General features: G+C 41.2%; 1 protein-coding gene across 2 annotated transcripts in view; it reads left to right on the forward strand.

Moving 5' to 3' along the window:
• lamc3 (laminin, gamma 3) overlaps window positions 1-24,844 on the forward strand; it is an 83,687-nt gene that overhangs the window by 23,838 nt on the left and 35,005 nt on the right. For both annotated transcript variants that reach the window (XM_029515521.1, XM_029515522.1), the window contains exons 5-10: window positions 9,421-9,609; window positions 10,663-10,780; window positions 14,389-14,487; window positions 15,349-15,485; window positions 15,744-15,863; window positions 23,374-23,572. In XM_029515521.1, the coding sequence (XP_029371381.1) occupies window positions 9,421-9,609; window positions 10,663-10,780; window positions 14,389-14,487; window positions 15,349-15,485; window positions 15,744-15,863; window positions 23,374-23,572 (862 nt within the window). The remainder of the gene's footprint in view (window positions 1-9,420; window positions 9,610-10,662; window positions 10,781-14,388; window positions 14,488-15,348; window positions 15,486-15,743; window positions 15,864-23,373; window positions 23,573-24,844) is intronic.

Below are 24,844 nucleotides of genomic sequence, written 5' to 3' on the forward strand. Positions count from 1 at the left end.
AATCAATGCAGTATATTAATAAATAAAGACACGCTATATAAAAGAGACACAGAATGTGGAAGCGTTAAAATGAATGCACAGTGTAATTGCACATCTCTATCTGGCACTGAACTCATTCTGCCGCACCAACCTTTTATATTTCTGCCATCACAATATTCTCTCTGTGTTTAGGCAAAACATTTTGACAAAGACATAATATTATTTGCTGATGATTACAATCAGTAAATCGGCATGAGGTTAAATAAATACATGAAACATGCCAAGTGTTAAATGCAAAATAAATGTGGAAATAAATGTGTAGTACTTATAAACAGCCGACTATATGTGAGCCTGAGGGGGGGTGAGACCCCTGAAGTTCAACCGGAGCTCAAAATTGGGGGAGCTGCAGCGTGCAGACTGCTATAGCTGCATGTAATTTCAGGCCGCACTCAAATCAGGTTAAAAAAAAAAAAGGATTGGGTGCATTTTGAATATATGAAATAGGCATAACATCAGAAATAGCTGGTACACGATCTCCGGGTTTGTAGGAACTGTGGTGAAAAAACTTTTTTTATGTAATTGGTCGTACGGTGGCAACACGCAGGTAGAGTACATATATACTGCACAACGATGTTGTTACCTAAGCCAAAGGAGTTGTCTGTTGGTTTGTTGATATGTGCATTGTATGTTGTTCTTACTGTAGCGTGCACACCTGTCATTTTATATTGGTGTGTTTTGTAATGTTTCAGGTTAGACACACACTTCGTGCGTAGCTATTTGGTCTGTATACAGTTTGTGATAAGAATAAAAAAAAGGAGCTTAATATTGGAGTTCATTTGCTATCTGCTAATAATTCTAGTTTTGTCTACATTTTCTATATTAGATATGTTACCCTTATTTCTGATGCTTTTGCATTATCTTACAATAAAATGCTAGTCGTCTGTGAAAGCTTCTGGTGCATTAAAATGCATCAAACACAGAACTACACTGAATCACATTACGTAAGCCTTTGTTTGATTTGTTTTAACTCGAGCGGTTGAAGTCTTTCACACCAGCCGTTTTTCACAACGCCACTTCTCTTTCCAATCACACCTCCTATTTGTGTGGAAATTTTCCGTTGTATCAAGTAGTGTGTATTTATTTTGTCGATGTGATTAATGCGACGTGAATTTTAAAGTGCAGACACAAGCTGGCAACAAGATAACACCTCAGCCTGTGTGATCTTCTTCAAAGATCAAATATGTGAGACTAGCATTTATGAAACAAGTATTCACAAAGAAAAAATACATTAAAAATACATAGCTGTTTTTTTATATAAAGCCATTTTGAAACCTCTTTATGAACTAAGCTTTGAATTCAAATGTAGAGCAATATTACAAATACCATGACATTTTTGAAAGGGACACGGCCTGCATTTTCTAGGGTTTATAGAAGTATTTGTTTGAGAGGGTTTTTTTCAATTGAATTATTTTGCTTTCTTGTTCGCTTTCTCCATGTATTTTTTTTTTTTTCTTCCTTTTCAGTGTTAACTAGTTAACCAGAGAGATGGGAACTGAAATCCTGTGTCCGTTTCCATCAACCCCCCTCCCCTCGGTGTGCCTCAGTTAGTTTTGTGGTTCAGTCATTTAAAAAAAAAAAGACTTTTGTGTAAAGTTCACAGCCTTCCAAACTGTCGTTCAGGCTGTGAGGCGCCACCGAAAATAAAGTGCAGTGGGTTGAAAGAAAAATTGTGAGTTAACCTGGAGCCTTTCTGACTGATGCTTCAACCCACTGGCTTTCAGGTGACAGCTCTAAATGTGGTGATTGGAAGCCTTAAAAGAGCTTCTAGGTCGATTCTCCGTTTCCTCTGTGTCTTTGTACTAAGCTAAGTTAGCCAAGTGTAGCTTCGTGTATTCAAACAGACATGAACGAGTTATCAGTCGTGTGTTAAAAAAGCAGCGATGCATGTATCCCAAAATGTTGAGAATTCCTTTGCAAATATAAGCTTGTAAAATAAAAAAACTGGATGTTTTTCCAGTTGTAGTTTAGCAGCTACCTTTTCCCACATAAAACTGTAAATAAACAAAGTTGCTGCTCATTCAAATTAAGATTGTATTATCGGTGTTGTAATTGTGACAGTTGTCGCAACACACCGACAAAGATCTGTAGATAAGACATTTTTGAAAAGCAAAACACGTCAGCCATTTATGATGAATGCTGTCACTGCCGACAGAAGCCAACATTTTCCAACAAATCTGGTAAAAATAACAATAATACTGATAAATTACTTGTACAAGCAAGTCTTTAGCAGGGAGAATAAACTATGACGGGCTTGTGACCTTTGGAGGGTTAGAAAAGCATGAAACCCAACCATATGATAATAAGATAAAACCTGAACTTTGCGAAGTGACAAGAAAATGATATATACGATGATATATCTCCGCACTGATTTAGTTACCTCTTTAACTTGTCAACTGTAAATCCTTTTTATCATTCCCTTACTGCTCTCTGCATGCCGCAGATCTAGCTGTGAGGATTTATAACATTCACATAATTAAGTTGCAGCATCTCTTCACACACATTGAATCGACTGGGGTCTGTTTGTAAAATTGGTTTTTAGCATGTGTTTGGATATTCATAACCGCATGCAGCTGACGTGACTCGGGCATCGCATTTCGTTGGTGGCGGATGACAATCTACATCCACCAGACCGCCTGACGTGGCAGCCAAGCAGCACACCAATTCAAAAATGTAAACCCAGCGGTGACCCTCGTTTGAATGTGTCAGTGGAATGTCCTGGTCGATGAGGCAAATAGACAGAGTCCTCCCTGATGCAATGCTTATTTCTTTTCTTTTCTTTTTTTTTTTTTTGAAAGAGAGACACTGGCAGAGGTTTCATCATATTATTCTATTAAATACTATCTGACAGTAACCATTGGTAGTCTTGTGCAAAATATTTAGCTGATAGCGATGGATTCAGGTTATTCATCATATTGCAATACGTATCCTCCGATTAAGGAAATCAAAAACAGTTTTTTATTAAGTGTGGTAACTGTACATTGGCAACAAAATATACATGGACTGGACAAGCTGCCTCAAATTTAGAACACAATTCAAACCACCAAAAAAAAAAAAAAAAGAGAGAAGCAAGGACAAATGTGTAATGATTATAAGCACCAGGGGGCCTTTTACATGAGCTGACGGGTGTTTTTATGTGTAATTTCACAATCAGTCAAGGCTGTTTGTCTGAACTTGATGTGGGACTGACGATTTCTTTGTTTTCCGTTTGCTCTGTGATCTTAAAATAGGTGTGGAGAAATATGCAAAGGGTTGTGCAAGAGTTTCGCTGTTTTTTTGGGGGTTTTTTGGGTTGTTGTTTTTTTTGTGTGTGTGTGTGTGTGTGTGTGTGTGTGTGTGCACCCACGTAATTGGATGTCATTCACATCAAGATTCACTGAAATCATTTATAGCCCGAGCAGGTTGCTACAGGTCTTCATAATTTTTGTTGTTTGTTTGATGCTGTCATCGGCACAGCCTGAGGCTGTTCCAGTAGGCAGACACTTTAAATCCTTTTTTTGTCCTGATTTAAGGTTGAAGGCTGCGGTTGTAGACGGGGAGGCTGTGATCATTTTCTTGAATATCAGTGGTACGGTTCATAATACTGTAGATAAATCAGATACTTATCATCTAAGCCTCCTGGCAATACTTCTACTGTGAAATATCATAGATATAGAAGTAGATTTAAGCCTAAAATCTATTTAATCTCCTCTTGTATTTGTTTGTTAAGCTTCTGCTCCGGCAACAGAAGGGGCCTGAGGTATTATTTCACCGGATTGCTGTCCTTGGGTGCGTCCGTTTATGTGAACACCGTATTTCAGGGACGCCTGAAGGGAATTGCTTGAAATTTGGCAACAGATACTGAGAGCTGAATATGAACTCTTAAGATTTTAGTAATCTAATAGCAGATCAAGGTCACAGCGGCAATAACAAGAGAGCCTGTTGGGAATTCTGATACAAACGTCTGCTTGGACTGAAGTTGAACAAATTCCTCCCCCATCACCATTTTATCAACTTCGACAACATCTAATAGCTGCAGGACACAAGGAAGCAAAATAGGATCCTTACACTGTCCCAACTGAATCATACCAATTTTATCAATCCACTGAGCTTTTCTAACCTTATTCAAAGATTTCTTATGTAAACCTTTTTTTTGGAAAAGGGTTAGGGTTAGGGTCTATTCAAAGATTCAAATTTTAATGGAGAGGTAGGCCTATTATATGAGAGACACACTGCAGGAGAGAATGACTCAGTACATCATTGCCTGAATCCAAAAAAAGCTCCACAGCCTCTCGTTGCCAATACAGTAAGAAACTGGAGTTTAGCAAATTTGGAAGGAATGCGGGACAAAAAAGTTTGAAGATCATTGTATCCTTATTGACAGTTTAATACAACAAAGCAGAATTGAGGTGAATGAGAAACAATCATGCCTCGAAGCACCTCCTCTGGACTGATACCTGGACCCTTCAGGGTTAGCTCCCTCTAATTTTATTTATACATGTACAGCTCAGAACCAGACTCACTCAGGTCATTTCAGCTTTGACCTAACAGCTGTCATATTTTTCACATTTCTACAAACTCCGAGCAGCAAGACAATTCACTTTTGAACCATTAAAATCAGAATTCGGAATTCAGGACTTGTCCTTCGGCGCTTTAGTTTCTTTGTTTCTAACTTCAGTAAGACCAGCCCTTCGTTCGATCGTGTTCTAGCTTTTACAAGTCATCCCAAACAGCGTTCGTGTGCCGCTCAGTTGTTTGATAAGGTGCACTGTAAGGGACGGCAGCCTCTCAGAGATGAGGGAAAAAACAGACCAAAAAAAAAAAAAAAAATGTGTTCATATGTATAGTTGTATAGTTGTTCACTTTGTCACTTCCAGGTTGAATGCAGCATAGCAGGTGCCTCAACACTATACATTCGCAGGAACAATGACAGTGCCAGATTATTCATTAACAGCTTTATTTACTGACTCTAATCAATGAAACATTTACATATTAAAAGGACAGCACCTCCAACCTTATGATTAACAAGCTACTTTAGCTACTGTGGCAAAGCTGCGTTATTGTGTTTATCTGAACATTTGATACATTGTGTGGCACTTGAAGTCAGTAAATGCGATTTTGAACAGTTGCCATAAAATACAGCTGTAACTGCAGAGAAATCTGTTCAGTTGATAAATGTGGAAGCACGGACGAAAGCATAACAACATAGATATTGTTAATAATTGTGATGGACTTGATTTCATTTATTCAGATCAAACTTAAATCATAGCGACTTAAAGTGATGAGTGAAATGACGGTCCTGCCAAGCGCTCATTAAATCCATCGAACTAAGTTAATTAAGAAACAGTGTCAGTGTGTTGTTAGCATACTTCCCATCATTCATTTGACTTGGAAAATAATTGTTTTTCTTCTATTTGATGAGTGTTTAATGGTAAAGGGTGGTCTCTCTTCGTGACAGCGGCTCCAAATGACACCAAAAGCTTTTCGTGACATTGTGAACATGTCACAAAACAACCCCGACACCTTGAAGAGAAAAAAAAAAAAAAAACATTAGCTATCAGAAAGATATAGTAAATGACATTCCCTGCGACTGATCGTGTCACTGTCTGCAAAAACTGAGGCGAGGTTTGCAGATGCCGGGCTCGGAAGAGCAGGGGAAAAAAAAAAAAAAAAAAAATACACAACAAATCTTAATCCAAAAGGCTGAAAAATGTGTGAGGCAGGTAGAGGTCAGATGTGTTTGTAATGCTGCACTAAAGGTCGTACAGATATATGTGCAGCGCGGTCCCTCATAGAGTGGTTTCTTATCACTGATGTTCTGCTCCCCGTGCTGATCCGACATCTCATTTGTCTGGCAAATTAGATGTAAAAATGAGAAATCATTGTGCCTGCAAGGGTTGTGCTCCCTGTCTTCAGTGTGTTTCGCAACACTACTAAAGAACTATCCATATAAAGGCGATAAGACAATAAGATGTTGGATTGCATCACCTCAGACGGGGGGAAACCCATTTTGACCTCACTAAAATATCTCTGAAAGACAGCTAATGCAGAGTTCAGTGAATTTGATGGCATGGAATGAGTCTAGCTTCTTTTTTTTTTATTATTTTTGTTGTTTGTTGTTAATTTTTTTCATTCTGACTGGTTTAATTTGACAAATCCAGGCTATCGCTGCCTGTTATTTACACACATTTTTTATTTTAACATCGTGATCTTTTCATGTTTGACATCATGTCATACAAGAAAGAAAGCTTCACAGTTATCCATCAAAGATCTCAAAACGCTCAGACTGACACTGGCAGGAAAAAGAGTGGGGTAACCCAAATGTTCCTCCACAGCTGACAGGAAAATGTCTGGGGCACAGGGAGGGGTTCTGCATTCTCCGGGGATATTATCCATCTTGATCTAATTAAACTGAGTGAACTTTAGTAGGCGTAATCACTCCATCACGACTGGACAAAAACTGGAGATCTGGGCGGCTGTGTACCGCTAAAACCGCCGTGGTGAGGCAGAACATGGCTCCCACTGTATCCCCAGGCTAATCTTCTCCAAGACAAAACCCCAAGGAGCAATATGAGGGCAATGTCCACGCCTAAATGGCCACGATTTGCAAATAGAAAAGTACTCCGACGTCCTCAGTAGGAGTCTGAAGTGCTGCAGGGTTGGCCCCTCAAGAGAGGTTAGTGCCGCCAGCTCATAGTTCATTGCTTTTTATGCAGGAGGTTTTTCTGTGGTGGAGACATCCGAAGAGAGAAGTTAGTCAGAATGTAATGAATGTTTATTCACATAATTTCAGACGAGGCCTGACCTCTCTTCTTGACTTACTGCGCTGACCAGCGTTATCAAATAAACCACACGCATCACACGAGATGATGTCAACCCTGTCCTCTAGAAATTGCGTCACTAGTTCTCCGAATTCGTTAAATAATTTGTGAGAGGGATGTAAATGGTTGCCTGCATAATGTCTTGCAGCGGTGCCATTTTAGCCCTTGTGCTTTGTTCTCAGTACACACAGTTTGTGACAAGATGATATCAAGCCTCATTTGAATATAGATTCCTTTTCACATGAACATACACTGCAACATGTCATTGTATGCTTTACACAAAACACACACCTTATGGATTAGAAGGCCACAGCTTTTTCTACAACCCAAACAGCCTGCTGTGTTAAATAAGCTGCTGATTTCCACACTGATTTTAATGGGAAAATGTGCCAGGCATAGTGTTTGAGGAGGTGTTGCCTCCTGTATGGGGCTGTAGTGTTGAGATAAGTTCGCCTTCTTACAAGCTCGGAGCCTCCACAGTGGCGGTGATGCACATCCTCTGTGGTCACCAGGACAAGGTTGAGGAAAGCAGCATGTGGAAGAGGAGGCTGTGGGCGAAACAGACCTAAAAATATGGTCAAGATGGCTGAACACGTGCTTTTTGGAGCTGTGTAGTGGCCCTCGTGTTCAACCTGTTGAAAAACAGCTTTAAGTGATTTGCTCTGTCTCATGTCCACTCACTGTATGTGTACACTGCTCATGGCAATCTCCATCCCACATATCTGCCACCTTTGCAACGTTCTGCTGCACTTAGTTATCACACCTTCACCAAGATGGAATACAAGCTGCAGCTTAGTTACTTGCTCATATATACGTGTCTTTAATTTTTTGATGTCTTTTATGTCTTTGTGAGGTTTTACCATTATTCATCTTGTTATGCTACTGAACCCAGAATGACACGAATGTTCAAGGCTGGTAATGTCCATGAAATAATGTAAAAGGGGTGCATATGTAACGCAGAGAACTAAATAGAAATAATAATAATAAAAGTCAAGTGCCAAAGAAGGAGCAGCAAGCAATTACAACTTTAGCAAATATAAAATCCCAACTTGCTGAGATCAGAAACAAAAGGTTCAATTTGCTCTGAGACTCATTTGAGAACGTTGAAGCATAATTGAACCAACTCCTTTCCCCTACGTCACTTCACATATGGAGTGACTTCTGACAATACCTACTGAAAGCTCCCCCGACCGACAGAGGCAGCCCAGCTCGCCGGCATGATGAATGCAGAGTTGATGGGAGCTGAAAAGTAGAGCTGGCTGGTAGTCTATGTGCTCTAGTTGCCCGCCAGTGCCGATCAGGACCGAGTCATGCTGCAGTGCCTTTCTATGAGGAGTGTCAGGTTTTGTCAGATTCTGTTGCCCTGTGGCACGGGGACGGCAGATGCGATAACAAGGGTCGTCATTTGTCAAATGAAGCATGTCGTGGTCAGAATGCCACTCCTAACAGCGCAGAAGCTTGTTCCTGTCCGATCCTTTTAATCCATCACACCTGCAATTTCAGGATGGATGCTTGAAGCTGCCCCAAACAATGTTTTTATATCACCAGCAGATTGGATTACCATGTGTAATGAGAAAGAACTCACAATTAGCACAGGAGTCGTCCTCAGCTCCTCTGAGCTGTTAAGCACCTAGTTTTATTAAGTTTAATGAACAGTGCGTGTTCCTGGGTGTAGTAATTCTGGTATAATGCATTCCCATATTCCTTTCATTGTTATATTACTTGTTCCCGAAGATAACGTAAAGCATTACTGCAACCTTTAACTCCAGAAAGCAATTCTGCTGCCCACAACCGAAAAACACTGGAGTATTTACAAGTTTGAGAATCCAATATTTATCTCCTTCTCTGGAGTTGATAAAGAACAAAACAGAGCTGAAAGAGAGGGCCGATTCATCCTGATGCCATGAAACTACTGATGCTGCTCTTTGTCTGCTGGATGTGGATGGAGGAATTTCTTTACCTGGGTGTCAGCCATGGCGCCACACTTCCAAAGGCAACGTGAGCCCTTACGTACTAATGAAAATCAAACTCATGCAAAATCATGTACATTTTTTTTTTTTTTTTAGCTTTCAAACAGGTGAACACCATTGAGACTGCTTATTAACAGGAAAGAATAATCATATAGTTATTGCCATCACAGTAGACAGCTTGATTCATAATAAAATGGGCAATTTCACCTAAATCCCCCCACAGGGTAACTGGTAAACTAAGGAGGGATTTTATGTGAGGGGTATGAGAGCTGTGATGGTGTGTTATCAGCTGAGTAATTTGCTCTTGTATAAACATGAATTACTGTTATCTAAGTGCCCCCTGACAGCCGATTGGCTCCTCATTAGGCCTGTGTGAAATGAGATTAGCAACGAGCCTCTAAATTATGATCCAATCCCAGAACACTTAATCTCTCACACATATGCCCTCCCCATGTCTCTCTCCCGTTGTCTGTTTCTGTCTTCTCACTTTTAACCTTGATGCCTCCTCTCCCTGCTTTTTCCCCCGCTGCCGCCGCTCTTCATGTCTGTCCTCACTTGACCTCGTGCTCTTTCCCTTCCCTTCCCTTCCCTCCACTCCTTCCCCACGCCGACAGAGTGCAACTGCAGCGGGAGATCAGACGAGTGCGTGTTTGACATGGAGCAGTACCGCAGCACTGGCAGCGGGGGACGCTGTTTGAGCTGCAGCGACAACACGGATGGGCCCCACTGTGAACGCTGCAGAGAGAGCCACTACAGGAACTCACCGGTGGAGCCCTGCCTCCCTTGCAACTGCAACATCAATGGTAAACCGCAGATAAAGGACGCCTTATTTGTTGTCATTATAATTTAAGAACCCTAATTATCATCCACACCAACACCGTTACTCACTACTTTTGTCTTTTCTGCTATGAACAAATTTAATTACGGCTAAATTGGTACGCCGTATTGGCACCATAAGCAAGATTTAGCTACAGACAAAAATGACTCCAAAGATCAATTGTTGCAAATTTCATGGCCAAATGTTTTTAAATCATTAACAGCACTGCATCAATATTTAGTCTAACTCATCGACCGCTCATCTGGCAAACCATGCTGGAAAGTCTTTCCTCATTCATTATTTAAACAATCTTGTTCCTCTCATGTGTTGCATATCTCATCAGATTTATCCTTGCCATGGCTTCCCAAATGACCATTAAAGAAATCCATGACTTTCCCAGCCCTGCTGTGTTAAGTTGATCTGGTTGTCTCACTGAACACTATCAGCGGAGGTTCATTCTTGTTCTTTAAACAGGGTCTAATTTTAGGTGAAGGGACATTTAATGTTTGTCATCTTAATAACCATCCATTCCCAACGTAAAGACGGAGGACCAGAGGGAGAGATGAAGAAACGCATTAGCAATCTTTTTCTTCTGACTCCTGGAAAAAAAAAAGGTGCAAGGTGGTGGCACAGAGCTGTTGGAGTCCATTATATTGATCAAAGGTTATAGCAGACTCCATCACGCTTGCCTGTTCTCTCATGTCCACAATGCCCCAGTTGGTCTTTTCTCTCCATTCACTAAAGCTACACAATGCCAGCTACAGTATGGCTGCAAAGTAAAAAGCTAAGATAATCTCAGGGGTTTCTGGACAGTTCTGGAGCACCAGATGTTCAGTTAGTCCCGCAATGACAAAATATTAATTCACATGTTGACCCATTTCATTTAATTTTCCAATAACACTTAAAGGATGCTGAAATTTTCCATCTACTAGAAAATAGTGCCTTTCTTTGCCTCGTGTCCTTGTTTCCTTTATGTACCCTTTTCATTTGCTTTCTTTCTTTCTTCCTTCCTGCATGATCCATCTGCTGTCCCTTTCAGGCTCAGTGAGTCTGCAGTGTGATGTAGAGGGAAGGTGTGCGTGTCGAGCTGGCGTGACAGGAGAGAAGTGTGACACGTGTCGTGCCGGGTTTCACTCTCTGGGTCCTGGTGGCTGCAGGTGAGCAACACGCAAAGTCATAAATACAGGTGTACGGACATGTTGACACACAGGACTCGCACGCAAAAAAACAAGGCAGATATTGAAAGAGGTACAGATTTAAAAAAAAAAAACGAATATGTGGCAGTCTTTTAAAAGACAAAAGGGGGTAGGAGAAATGAGATGACCTTAGATGTAAGTCGACTTGATGAACAGGCGGACATTAAATAAATCCTAACTTCCCCAAGCCTGAATTTATCAAACAACAAAGCAGCTGTAAACAAGAGGATTCTCATTTCTCAATGTGACGCCACTGCGAATTAGTGGCCTTCTTATCAGTGGGGACCAGGATGTGCCAAATACTGTATTAAACCTCCAACAAACACTTCAATCTAACTCAGCACAGGGTTGGGTTGTTGTTGTTTTTTTTATTCCACTTTGTTCTATCATTTCATTTTCTAAAATTCCCACACTATCTATTCCTCCTCTTTTTTGAGTTGAGTTTTTCAAATCAATATCGACGCCTTTGTGTCTTTCACATTGGTTTTGCCTGTCAAGATTGCAAGTCAGTGTTAATGTCCTCCCTCGGATCAGTTCCTATATTTCTATAAGACTTTTACTTTGAAATGCTCTGTATTTATTTAAACAAACATGTATATGGGTATTGTAAACAGGGTCATTTGCAGCGGAGCTTTTCTGTGTCTTTCAGCTGATTGTTTCCGTTTAATGTCACACAGGTTGATTGTTTTGGTTCACTCTCACTGTTCTCATTACATCCCGCAGGCAGCTGGAGTGTATTATAAATACAAATACAGGAGATCGGCATTCATGAAGCCGATTAGCATATGACTCCCAACAATATGCAACACAAATTGTTTAGTATATCAAACAGATTTTGCCTGAAATAATGTTTGAATTGGGAATTAATCAGCGTGAACGGTTAAAATATTAGAATAGCACTCTTTACCACAGATTTTTAAAATTGCAGCCGTTTGTAAAGAGTCTTCTCCTGCTGAACATAGTCTATGTTTTGGTCGGGCACCCAGCAGGCCGGACTAACGGGAGAACAAGATCTGGTGTTTGAAGATCCTTTGGTACCAAGACGGAGACCATGTGCTTTCCTCTATCTGTTACCATGGCGACTGAATCCAGCCCTGCTGCCTTCAGAAACTTCAGCACAGCTTTAGTTGCAGTCAACCCTCGGAGAAATTTATCCTGAAAAACTTAATCTCCACAGATAATTGAATGTGTAATGATTCATACCTAAGGTTAGCTTTGTCGCTCCCATGTTTATCTTTTCTCTCTGATCAAAATCTTTGCAATCCCAATTTAATTGTCACCAACTATTTTAGTAAGCTATAAATAGTTCAAAGATAATTGAACCTGGTAATCCTTGCAAACTCCGGTCGTTTTTCCACTGATGACATTTTTGCAGGCTCAATAAAAGCTTTTGTTTATACAAAGAGATGACGGATGACATTTTCCAAATGGAGCAAACCAAACGCTGATTGTAAAAATATCTTTGTCTTTGTCTTATTGATGACTGATTAATTGTTTGCCAACAATCCAGTTTCACTAACATCAAAACAGTACATCTCCTGAAGTACTCTTTTTTTACTGTAAGTTTGTACCCGCTGAAGCTCAGTGGGTTAAATTGACATGAAGATGGGTGGAGCTGCTTTCTTTCTGAAAGTGATTTACCTGGTGACACTCTGCGCACACACACATACACAGCCCGCTGCTCGCTCTGTATACGTGTGTGTGTGTGTGACCAGACGCATACATTTTGATGATGAAAAGAAAATTCCAACTCTCTCTGACCCAAGAAGCATGCATGCATACGAGGCTACATTTAAATGCATGGTGCATATATATGTGTATGTGTGTGTGTGTGTGCGCGCGTGGAAGGAGTATGTTGGAGTATTTATATTCATAACAAGTCCATTCTGGCTCTTCATGACCCCCTCTCCCTGTCAAGGGAATGCTAAGTTGTGATGGTGCCGAATTGCATATCAATGAATGTTTGCTGTGAACAATATTTCTACTCCCGCAGTAACTATGGCTAATGCCACAACAAGTAATGGATGGGCTGCTAAAAAACCAACAAATATTCAGTTTTGGCTTTTTAAAAAAAAAATTAGATGAAGTGGTTTTATATTTGTTCTTGTGACTTTAAAGTAGCTTTTTGGGGGAAGTGACTTTTTAAAATAGAAATGATTGACGATATTTATGCTTCTTCAAACAATGACCGTACTTTGCAGTTTGTTTGCATCTTTTTGCTTTTTTTTTTTTTTTTTTTTTATTATTATTATTATTATTTTAGAAACCCAGCTTTACCTCTCAGGTTCACTCTGACTCGGTGTTGTGTCTATCATCAAGTAACATCCACAACAGGTGTGCAGCTCTGCTAGAAACTTAATTCTTCTACTCACCAAGAGCACCAAGAGCTGAAAGCTAGGCCAATATTAACTGTTGTCTCTGTGATGAATTTGCTTTTACTGAAGTCAGGATGTTAACCAGTTGGCTTGACCTGTCTCATTTCATCACTTTCCCAAAGCGACTCCCCCGTAACCTCAGCAAGCCCTGAGGACACAGTGTTGCCTTGACCTCTTAGTGTATTATGAAGAAGATGACGGGCAAAACTCTGGTCAAGTGGTAAGAGCTCTTCGAAAGAAATTACTTTTGGCAGCGGAGAAAAGTCTCTTTGTAGTCAAGATCAGGGTACCTAATGAAAAACATGACTGAATAAGATTCTGTTCAGTGATTCAACCCCATTTCTATTTTTCAACACTGCAAGATATTGCAAGAAAAAAAAAATAGAAATGTTATTTTATTTTGCCTTTAGTTGAACATTTTCTCAATATGCAGATACATGTGTGCACACATGCCAACATGTACGTACACATATGCGCACGCACGCACACACCTCACCCCATTCGTACAGCAAAATCAGGCTGTTGAGTCGAGGTGTGAATTATTCAGACCACTGGAGCAGAAACAAACGGGGACGGCTCGCCTTAGGATAATTGAATTATTTGCATTAGCACGTCGTTAAAAAGTAGATTTTGAATTACACTTGAACAAAAGTGATCGATCAATGAAGGTGATCAAACACATTTTGACATAAACCAAGACCCTGCTGACCCCTACTCGTTCTCACTTCCTTTTATCAAGGTTGTTTCCGCTGCTTTGAATTTTTTTGTAATGGGTTGTGTGCTTTCAAGCATCTCAGCATTGATGATTTGTTACAAGAACTCTTGTAATGCTTTTTAAGTCAGCGCGAGGGTTGACAAAAACACATTGCCAGGGTTGGCTTATTTTTTTTTTTTGTGTGTGCTTTGTTTTGTTTTGTTTTTGTTTGTGGGTTTTTTTTGGGATGCCCAGGTTGAAGCCTCAAGATGAGCATCTATGTTGTTGAGTCCTTGAGCAAGACGCCCCGCTGTGTACCGAGGCCTTGTTGCGTAGCTGACCATCTGTGATTTGAAGGTGGAGAAGTGGCAAACAAAACAAAGAAAAACAAATCAAATTGTCCTCCGTTCTTGTCTATTAGCAGAGCCTTTTTACCCACACACCTCTTTCTGCTCAATTGGTGGATTTCACACGTTTCAACTTCACATCACACTCTGCAGGCGGTGTGAGTGTAACGCCGGCGGTACTGTGGACGACTGCTCTCATCTGGATGGACGCTGTCACTGCAAGCCAAACGTGGAGGGACAGAGCTGTGACAGGTGAGCTTGGTGCTTGGTGTCATCGATATGTGTGTGTGTGTGTGTGTGTGTGTGTTTGTGTGTCTGTGTGTATAACCTGTTGTTACCAAGGCAACTGTTAATGTCCTGCACAGCAGAACAACTAAAGTCATTGCTATTGTTTCATCAGTTTATTTATGGAATATGGTCCTTTTATTTGTGTATTATTCATTTTTCGATTATCACTGTATTCAACTTAAATTTAAAATTAGTTTGTTTGAAAATGTAAATTGAGGAGAACACAAAAAGATAAAAGGGTGAAATCAATTAGTTTCAAAAATGAGCCACCCGCCCGTCTGACTCCTTGGACAGTAAATTCGACTGTTACATTATATCAATAACCAACTCCGTGCATATCCCTGTCTGTTTTTATCTTGTTCTCTCGGGGATGCAGGATCAAACAGATAAACTCACTGTGACATTAGCAATACAAACAGCCCTAGGTCTGCGACTACTGAATAATTCTGTGCTCCCTGTTTGTTGACTTTTTTTTTTTTTTTTTTTGCTGATTTCATGGTTCGTCGAGCAGGCCCCTCTGCTGTGTAATGTGACTAGTGTAGTGGCTGATTTCAGCAGTGTTCCCGTTCCCACCCATATGCCAGCTAGTGTCTGTAGGTCAGAGCTCACGTCTTCTCTAGATGGGCTCCATTTGGTCCATTCTTCCTCAGCATCCCATTCTCCAGCAACCGGTATCTCGGACCGCTGCAGTGAGAACAACTTAAGAGAGATTAGTAGGAATAACGCTACGGCACAGATAGCTGCAATGAAACGTGTGTGCAGGATCTGCATGTTAATAACTTTTTTAAAGCATGAGTGTGTGTGTGTGTGTGTGTGTGCCCACAGATGTAAGCCTGGCTTTTTCAATCTCCAACAACTAAACCCAGCAGGGTGCCAACCCTGTTTCTGCTTTGGCCACTCCCTGGCCTGTTCCTCGGCAGCTCACTACACTGCCGTCAACATCTCTTCCGACTTTATTGAAGGTATTGTGCCAGGCTCGCCACCCGTGAATGAGGTTCTGTTGTTCACAACCAGGAAAGATTCTTTTATTCTCTGAATTCCCCCCTTCCTAATTTTCCCAAACTACCATGTATTTTGTTGTGCTATGAATTATATAACCAAATGAAACATTTAACATTTAACTTCTGCCTGAACGCTAGCTTTTACTAAGTTTGCTGATTTGTGGAGAACAGTGGAGAAAGCTGTGACTCGTGTTTTCACATCCCTTCTTTTACTTCCAGATCAGGACGGCTGGGTGGGAGAGTTCTCTGGGGGACAGGAGTACTCCCTGCTGTGGAAGGAAGGGGAAGTCTACCTGCTGCCTCTTAGTGAAGAGGACACTGGCTTTTACAAAGCTCCTGGTGAGTCAGAGAGGAAAATAGCAGAGATTTGAATTAGAGGATGTTCCCCCAGGTTGGGTCGAATGGGTTAGCATCCCTGTGAAGATGTTGTAGTGTCTCTGACAGTTGTGTTATTGGATAGTGAATCTAAATCTAACCAATATGTAAATTATATTAGCAGCAGAGGAGCATCTGTAATACCCGTAGCTTGTTCCTGTTGTTCCTTAGAGAGATTAATCAGGGTCTTTGGCACGGGGTCATTCTGCGGTTATTTTGACACCATTTCTTCCATTCCCTTATCAAGGCCATGAGAAGATAAGGGACTAATCTGGCCCAGCTACAGGACTTAGGGCCCATTTCTATCAGCTGCCCCAGCAGCGAAGGCCTGACGGAATTGGATGTCTTGGCCATGCTGGAGAAGCAACAAAGTGAAAATTGGCTCGGTTTCTTCTTGTCTCCGCTAAGTCTGTTCTAGGCATCAACTCACATCCCCTTCAGCCGTCATGCAGTCCGTAGCCAGCCCCAAAGCAAAACAGGAGCAATCTCATTAACTCCACATCCTGGAGGTTTAATGCCCCAAACGCACGATCACAAAGAACGATTCCATTTGGCGGCATCTTTTTTTAGAAAGATGAAGTGCTCACAGCTCACTGTGACAAAGCCTGGTGGTCAGGCATAATTTGCTGAATGTCATTATAAATGCACGGATAGATGTTTTGAAGTTTGACTTCTTTTTTGTTGTTGTTGTTTGTGCTTTCGTCTGTGCATGTCCATGTGCAGACATAAGCGTGAGGCTATTAATGCTCTATCATTTATATGCAATTATAAATGTACACAGTTAAATAGCCACTTTTTTCTTCACAGAGTCTATAGTGAAGTCTCTGTAGGCCACACAGATTAGTGGCCCAACTGGCCAAGAGCAGCTTTGTGGCAGCCTGCTTATCTGCTTCGCCCAGTGCTTGTTTATGTTGTTTCTCCACGTAATAAGTGCACAAATCTATTGCCTTGCCATCCCTATTAATGATCTCATTTTCTCCATCCTCTTTTTTTTTTTTTTTTGCGGTGATGCATGTGTATAGTTACTTTAAAGATTAGACGAGAGCGGCGCAGGCTTTGGAAGTAGCTCTGGAATTCTCTCTCACATTGCCGCTGCCTTTGCTCTTTTTTGCTTTTAACTTACATTTGCGCTGAAATCCCTCCACTGTGTTCTCCAACAAAGAGATAATTCTGATTGACAACTCTGTGTCAAACATTATACAAACTGCAATTTCTCTGAAGGAATTTGCCACCGTAGTTTTATTTTTGGGCTTAAGTTGCCACATAGGGAACAGGGAAGTGTATGGGAATCTGCATAGCTCCCCTAGCGACAGAAACATGACTTGGCTTGGATGAGGGCAAAACATCAGGGATTCTTTCTCGATATTGTTTGACGAGGAGTTGTGAGCAGACAGTGAGATAGCCAGACAGCTTGAAGGAAAATGGGAGAAGAAGAGAATTTTATCTGACAGTCAGGTAAATGTTACAGATTCTCCCAATTTCAAGACACTTTCATACATTCTGTGTTGACGTCTTCAGTTTCTCTCCTCCCTTTTTTTCCCGTCACCACGAGTGTGTCAAATGATAAATGTAAGTAGGTATGTTTGGGTGAGTGCGTTTGTGTATGTGCATGCTCTTGGGAACGCTCCTGATCCCAGACATCTGCTTGACAGTTGACACCGGCGTAGTTCGAGTCCCCTCTGTGACTCAACAGACTGAACACTTGAGCGCAGCTGCCAGGAACTATCATGGACAAACATGAAGTACCTCCCTAAACAGTTGCTTTGACCTGCCTCCAGCAAGCGTGGTCACCACTTGAATCTGCTGGACAGTTACTGTAATTCTCTTGGCTGAGCAGCATTTCGTGCTGAAGGGGACATCATCTAACGTAAATCCTTACAGCCATCTGTTGAGAAGCTTGCAATGTTGATCCTTTTCATATCTGCAGCGCAGGCCAACCTTCTAAGCCTGAAGCATGTGGGAGACCGAAATATAAGAGAAGAGGGAAAGACAGACAGAATTTAAATGAAATTACCCTCTAGAAGAAGGCAAGAAAGCAGCATATGGCTGTTCCCGTGTTCACTTGAAGAGTGGAGGAGGGAAGGAAGAGCAAAGATCCATAAGAGCACCTCCAGGCTACCTGTCAGTCCGATTCGAGCAGCAATTGTGGCTTCACACAGGCTGAGCAGTACCTGCACGCCGGCCTGTAATCCATTCTGGAGACCTTGTCAACTGGAAGAATGAGCTAAACAGAAAGGAGATGCAGCAAAGGGAAATGAGAAAAGGGAGTGGAGAGTTTGAGGTAGGGTGAGAATAAAATCCAGGAATATGGAGTACAGAGAAAGAGAGTCTGCTGGTGTAGAAAGTGAATGAAGCTTGAGTTCAGAATGCTCAGAAAAGAAAAGAAAAAAAAAAAAAAACACAACCAATGTGCAATATATTGTCTCACCAGGTTTCAAGATACTCATTGAAAGCGGCCACACTCTGTGGTGAAAGCATGCCATCGCAGCTCTCTGCTGGCCAAATCCCACAGCTTTCTTGACGCAGTCAGCTATTTGAACAGTTTTCCGAGCTGAGAAAGAAAATGCCCCGTCACTGTGTAGATCTGGCTGTTGTTGGCAAGTCGACACAAACTGTTCAACACTGTCATGCCAGCTACAAAGATTTCAAATGCTGTTAGACAATCTGTCCTGCAGTTTGATTAAATCTTTGGTGCTAACAAAGTGACGACGCACAACTTGAAAATGTTTTCACTCAACTCAATTCAATATTTTAATTCTGCAATGAACTGTGTTTGTCACTTTCCTCCAGCAGAGGAAAACAACACCGACATTAAGTCTCCATCCTGCTGATGTTAGCCTGCTAACCAGCAAGCCTGACTTATTGTTCTCTGATAGCGAACTGCTGTCTTGAAAACACAATGATGGTCGAAGTTTTTGAGTACTTAACATTGTATATCAATTACAAAGAAAGGCTAAAGCAATTATAGAATTTCTTATAGTATATAAGTCATATGTATAACTGAAAGATTTTCACATGCTGTGGTGGCAACACTCCCACACCAACAAAGTCACACACTTTGTTCTTGAATGCAACACTATGTGAGGTCTATACGCCCACTGATAAGTATGACTCCCTCATTTACATTTGTGCCAAACCTCCTGTGTGTGGGTTGGATAAGAACCTTCGAAGCCGAGCCCTCTGAATTGATCTCTGCTTCCCCTCAAGTCCAGACTCACTCCATTCGACCCCCCCCCCCACGTTCCTTACCTAAAGACACAGATAGATCATCACTATCCGTTCCATAGGTCTGCTGAATGTGTATGTATATGTGCTGTATATTGCTTTGGCAGTGCCCTTGAATATAAATGAATGTTTCTTATGTTTAATGGGGTTTCAGGTCGCGTTTATCTTGTGACTGCAGGCAGTGCCGTTTAGTGTCCCGACAGTATTGGACATTTTAAAGTTTGTCCATCCAGCCTTTGCCCTCAGCTTGTCTGCACAGTGGTCGATGTCAGAGCCTCGGCGGGATTTTGTGCTGGTGTGAGGCTGCAGTGATTTAATTGAATGTGAGTGTATTTAATTTAGTTAGAGCAAAGTTTAAACCCTTAATTGATTGTGAGCTTCCATTCCCCAAAAAGTTATCCAGGTAAATATTGCTTGTTGTGGTGCTCTGCGCTCTGTGCGTCAACATTAGCACAGAGAGTGAACTTCACCACGGTTTGACAAATCCATGAAAACAAAATGGAAATTGAGTGGTACACACTAAAGTTTGGTTAATTGATTGTTTTTTCCTTTCTTCTTATTCTACTCAAGTATGTGCTTCATTTGTTTGGACTAATGCAGGACTGAAACACTTATTTTTAGCTTCACTGAATCTGCTGATATCTTCCCGTCCGAGAGCAGCCCAAACTGACGTTAGCAAATAGCCTGATTTGTGTGAATTGTCTAAAACCAAAATATCTTCACTGCATAATAATAAACCAACAACAAAACAACTGGAGAAGCTCTAACCGGGAATTTTCTTTGGGCATTTTTTGCCTAAAGAATATTTTTATCATCTTGGGAAATGCAGCACTATCACCAATACGGATAGCCTGGCTCTGTTAAAAGGTCAAATATAAATGATAAAATCTCACTCCCAAAGCAGTCCAGCAGTCTCCAGTGGTTATCCGGCATATAATCCCTGTAAAAGCACAACTTTTTATCTTTGTACACATCAGAACTAGACAACCAGCAGGGGCTGATAGGCAGACTTTTACCTTTGAACGGTGCTAGACTATCTAAGTTAAAGTAACCAAGAAAAGAAAACGTCAAAAAGAAAATGCTAATCTCAGTGTTATGAGGGGAGAAAGTGTACATTCTCACACAGTTTGCACAGAACGGTATTTAGAGATTGCTGAACTTTTTAATTCGCTCCTATTTATCACATGAATTAATATAATGAATATAAATTCAGGAACAGCAGATCAGACTTACACATGAATAATCCCTTCATTGTTTTTATAGTGATTCATTGCTTCGGAGAGGGATCTGCCAATGGGCGCCTTTCTTGGACGGTCTATTAGGGTTGTGAGTAATTATTGCTTGGGTCCCTCTGTCCTCACAGACAGAGAAAGAACACCCAGGAATTACACTGACGCACATCAGATGCCAGCAACGTCCTGGCCAGCAGCTCTACCTGAGACAATAACCGCTCACGACCGTGAGGGAACTGTTCAGGAGGGAATATTAGCTTAGTCTCACAATAGTATTACCAGGCTCATTACCCACCGTTATGCAATGAATGCACTGTATGTAATTCCTATTAATCATTTCAAAAGTAATATCTTTTGACTCTTACTCCATGTGAACATGAGTTTCTTGCATTTTTCATTATTACAGGGCGTCACTCCCCAAATATACATAATCGCATCTTTTCTACTCCCCCCCAATAAAGAGTGGCTCTGCTGAGGCTGCTCTCATTTATAAATGTATTGCTACAATATCCATCTGCTGGCAGATGCTGTTCTTTCAGTGCAGCTAAAATAGCGCGCGTGTGTGTCTGAATGAGCGAAGAGGCCAGATTCTATAAACAGCATCTCGGAGATGGAGCCCAAGTTATCAAACATTAAAAACGGGAGAGTATAAAAAAAAAATATACAAAACGTTTAGTTATATTTACATTTCTTTTCATCACTTTGCTTTCCATTTGCTTTTTTTTTTTTTTTTTTTGCACATTTAGCAAACACTGCAGGTAACGCAGTCGCTGTCTTTGCTCAGCGTCTTCCGTACCAATAAATGTGATGTCGACTGATAATCTACATGCTCTGTACTGGAGGCCTCTGAGAACTGCAGGGGGTGCATGACAGCAAGAGAAAAATTATTATTTAGAATCCGCCAACTCAAACAATCACAAAATGGCGGCAGCATTCAGCTCCAATCACTGAATCCTATTGAGTCATTTACATACACGGGTCCAAATTTTCCCCAGTATGATCGGTGCCCTGCCAGACAGGAGTGACTGTTGATCAGTCTGTTCACTTAAAGCCCATTTATTTCATTTTGGTTGTTTTTCTAATGGTTGAGATGTTGAGGTGTAAGAGGGCTCAATGAAGGAATTCCTGTCTGAGAGTTTATGAATTGAATCTGACCTTATTTTCCTTCCAGACTGGTTGGTGGGTTTATTGTTGTTGTTTTTGTTGTTGTTGTTGTTTTTATTTTATGTATTTATTTATTTTTATTCCTTGTCATCAATATGTATTGATTGTAAAATGAGACTGAGAGCTGTGACATCTCATTTCACTTGAGAAAGTGTTTTGTCTTTGGCTGGTGGTGATTGGTGGTTGTTAAGCCGCTCCCTGTGCTCCCTGATTGGCTGTAATTATCTATTTGTATTGATTCTGAAGTCACGTTAGCATGAATGATGTCTTATTGAAGTAAGAACAGAAAGTGCTATTGATTTTTCATGTAATTGAGGCCTTTCCCTTTTCATCACTGCCTGGTTTTCATTTCTACAAATACAGATTTCACAGTTTAAAGATGAATATAAAGAGCTCTCTCTCTCTGTCTTCATTCATCTGTCTTCACATTAAAATTGAAATTGGTTTCTTACCAAAACAGTGATGGATGTAGGCCTTTGCTGTGTCATGTCGTAAAACTGGAACAGCTTGACATCTGTATTTGGTTTCTTATATGTCACAGCGATCTTTAGACAATGCCCAGTAATCAGAGGAAAGCCTCTGATTTGCTCACTGACCTGTTGTTGCTCGAGCCCCCAAGAGAAGCCTGAGAAAGGAGATGTCAAAATACACTGAGGTGAAACTGAAACGTAAATTAAACCAAAATGAATAATATGAGAGGTTTAAACAAAAAGCACTACAACTGAGAAAGTCACTAAAAGTAGGAACACTAAAAACACAATATAATCTGTAATTAACCAAATTTACGAATTGGGAAAGCAAAGAATTGTATGTGTTGGCCCATGAAATGCGTGAAACAAAATAAAAAATAACGCAAAAAAATTGTGTTTTACCTAAAAACTGAATCATTCATGAGGTTAGCACCTGACTGAGGAACACATTAACAACAGCAACCACAAGACAGTTTCAGAAAGGGTGTCCTCACCAAACTGTTACAGGATGAATAATGTAATTAATTGATTGACTTGGCCGTCATTGTGACATGAGAGCGGGCTGCTGAGGTTCGGAGGGTGGAGTGGGGACGCTGACGGTTCAGCGGATGTTAGACGCTCCGACAGCTGAACCGCTGCGAATGACGCCGGAGGCCCTTCGCGAAGCAAAAATCACCCACTCAAGTCCTCAGCACTTCCAAACCCCAGAAGAGCTCAGGATGTACTTCACACATGATTACGCTCAAAAACAAGGTGGCAACCTAGCTGGGAACCTGTCAGTTTTGCCCACTCACTCACCCAGAGCTGGCAGAGAATGGCAGCACAGTTGATTTTTTATTTATTTATTTTTGTTTTGTTTCTTTGTTTTATAGCTAGAAATTGTTACAATGTGCTCAATTTTGGGAATAGCTGATGCTTTCTATAATTGTGTTGTTTGCATTTTTCATATTCCCATACTGAGGGTGGGTGAGAGTTTTCTATTTTGTGGTACCCAAAGTTGTGTTTTCTCCTTTTCGACAGTTCGGGCTTAGGGGAGGTGGTGGAGTTGATGGGGTGGGTTACATCTTTTTGAAATCCTGCTAATGTGCTGTAATGAGCCAGAGATAAGAGGGTGGGTAATTACACACAGATTCCTGCAGTGCTGAGTGTGGGCTCAGAAAGCCTGAGCCCTTTACCCTCGCAAATAAACACACGTAGAGAGTGGAGGAGAGCGGTGAAGTGTGCACAAAATGAATTCACATTCCAACACAAGTTGCGTACTTCTAGCTCCATTTCTGTGTTTAATACATAGATGGCAGAGAGTTGGCTCGGACTGCAATAACAAATTTCTTGTCCCCCGCCTCCCCACCTCAAAAACCTTCTCCTTCTCTCCTCGCCCTTTAGAAAAATTCCTGGGTCATCAAGCCTACAGCTACGGGCAGCTCCTCTCCATCACCTTCACCTCCGAGACCCCCGAGCTGCTCCCCAACCACGTCGCTCTGCTCCTCCAAGGCTCTGGACTCACCCTGTCTGCTGACCTTACACCGCAGCCGCCTCTTGACCACGACCCCGGCCTCACTCCGCGGCACTCGTTCAATGTCAGGTAGAAAGATTCATGCAGGACCGCGGGCTTTTGTTTAGTTTCTTTTTCTGCTGTTGAACTAGTCTCTCCGGGAAAATACAGAAGAACCTGCCTGAATGTGTGCATAAGAATGGATGTCAGGATTTTTGTTTACACCCATGAATCTTTCTCTTGCCTGGCTTGTCCTTGTTTTAATATATATATATATTAGAGAGAGTCTGCAGAGTACACACTATCCAGGATAACCGTGTACACCATGATGACACCTCACACACAATGACTGCGACTATGCTGTCATGGATGCAGCAGATCGTTGGGATATGAGTGCAGTGATGAGCCAGCTCCCCCCATGTGCTGGTTGTCATGTCAATCTGGAAAGTACAAGGCAGTGGCATTTCATTTTCGTTTTTACATATTATACGTTTAGCAGATGGTCTCACCTGGAGTGTGGAGCGATGGGGGAAAAAAAAAAATCATGAAAGACCGTGCAGCAGCAGTGGAATTTACATTCGGCTCAATTTAGACAAATATAAGAAAAGCCTCTATAATATTGGATGCAGTGAATATGTGGCAGAGGAGCTCCTTCTTAATCAGATGAAGCTTTTCAAAGCCCGATATTATGATTGAAGCGAGGAGGTCACTTCACAGAGGAGGGTCCTGTTGGAGGGATGGCCGTGTTGTGGCGAGGGAAAGATGAGCTAAGTGGATCATAGCGACAGCATGCAGAGCGCTAAATGGAGTGACATGAGGGTCCGTGCCCCGGAGGTACAATATGCAGGTAGTGGTTCCTGTGCAGCCTAATGCACAGGCACCGGGGTTTCATACTGGAAACAAGCAGCCACGGATGGCTGGCAGAATAAAACATTACTCATCTTGATGTGAAAATCAACTCATTACTTCTCAGTTACGCAGTTTTATGAAAACTGTTTGGACTTTTTCCCCCAGAATTATTACTATTATTTTTTTTTTTTTTTACTTACATGGTTAAAGTATTATACAGCTAAACCAAAGCACATACATGAGATGTGGAAATGCCAGTGAAAATATAAATAGTAAGTTGAATGTAATAAGTACAATAAATATACCATAGATTTGTAATTATAGCTAAAAACAACAACAAAAATGTACCTAGGGGCGCTCTGATGGCTCACAGTAGCATTTAGACCACTGCGGTCTGAGTTCATATCTGACTCAATCCTTTTTCTGCATGTCTGTCTTCAATCCTAACGTCTCTATCTCTTCTCTTAATGACAAAAAAAAAAAAAAGGTCATAAAATGTGTGAATGTGCACGT

The sequence above is a fragment of the Echeneis naucrates genome, chromosome 12, assembly GCF_900963305.1.
Source record: "Echeneis naucrates chromosome 12, fEcheNa1.1, whole genome shotgun sequence".
Classification (NCBI taxonomy): Eukaryota; Metazoa; Chordata; class Actinopteri; order Carangiformes; family Echeneidae; genus Echeneis; species Echeneis naucrates.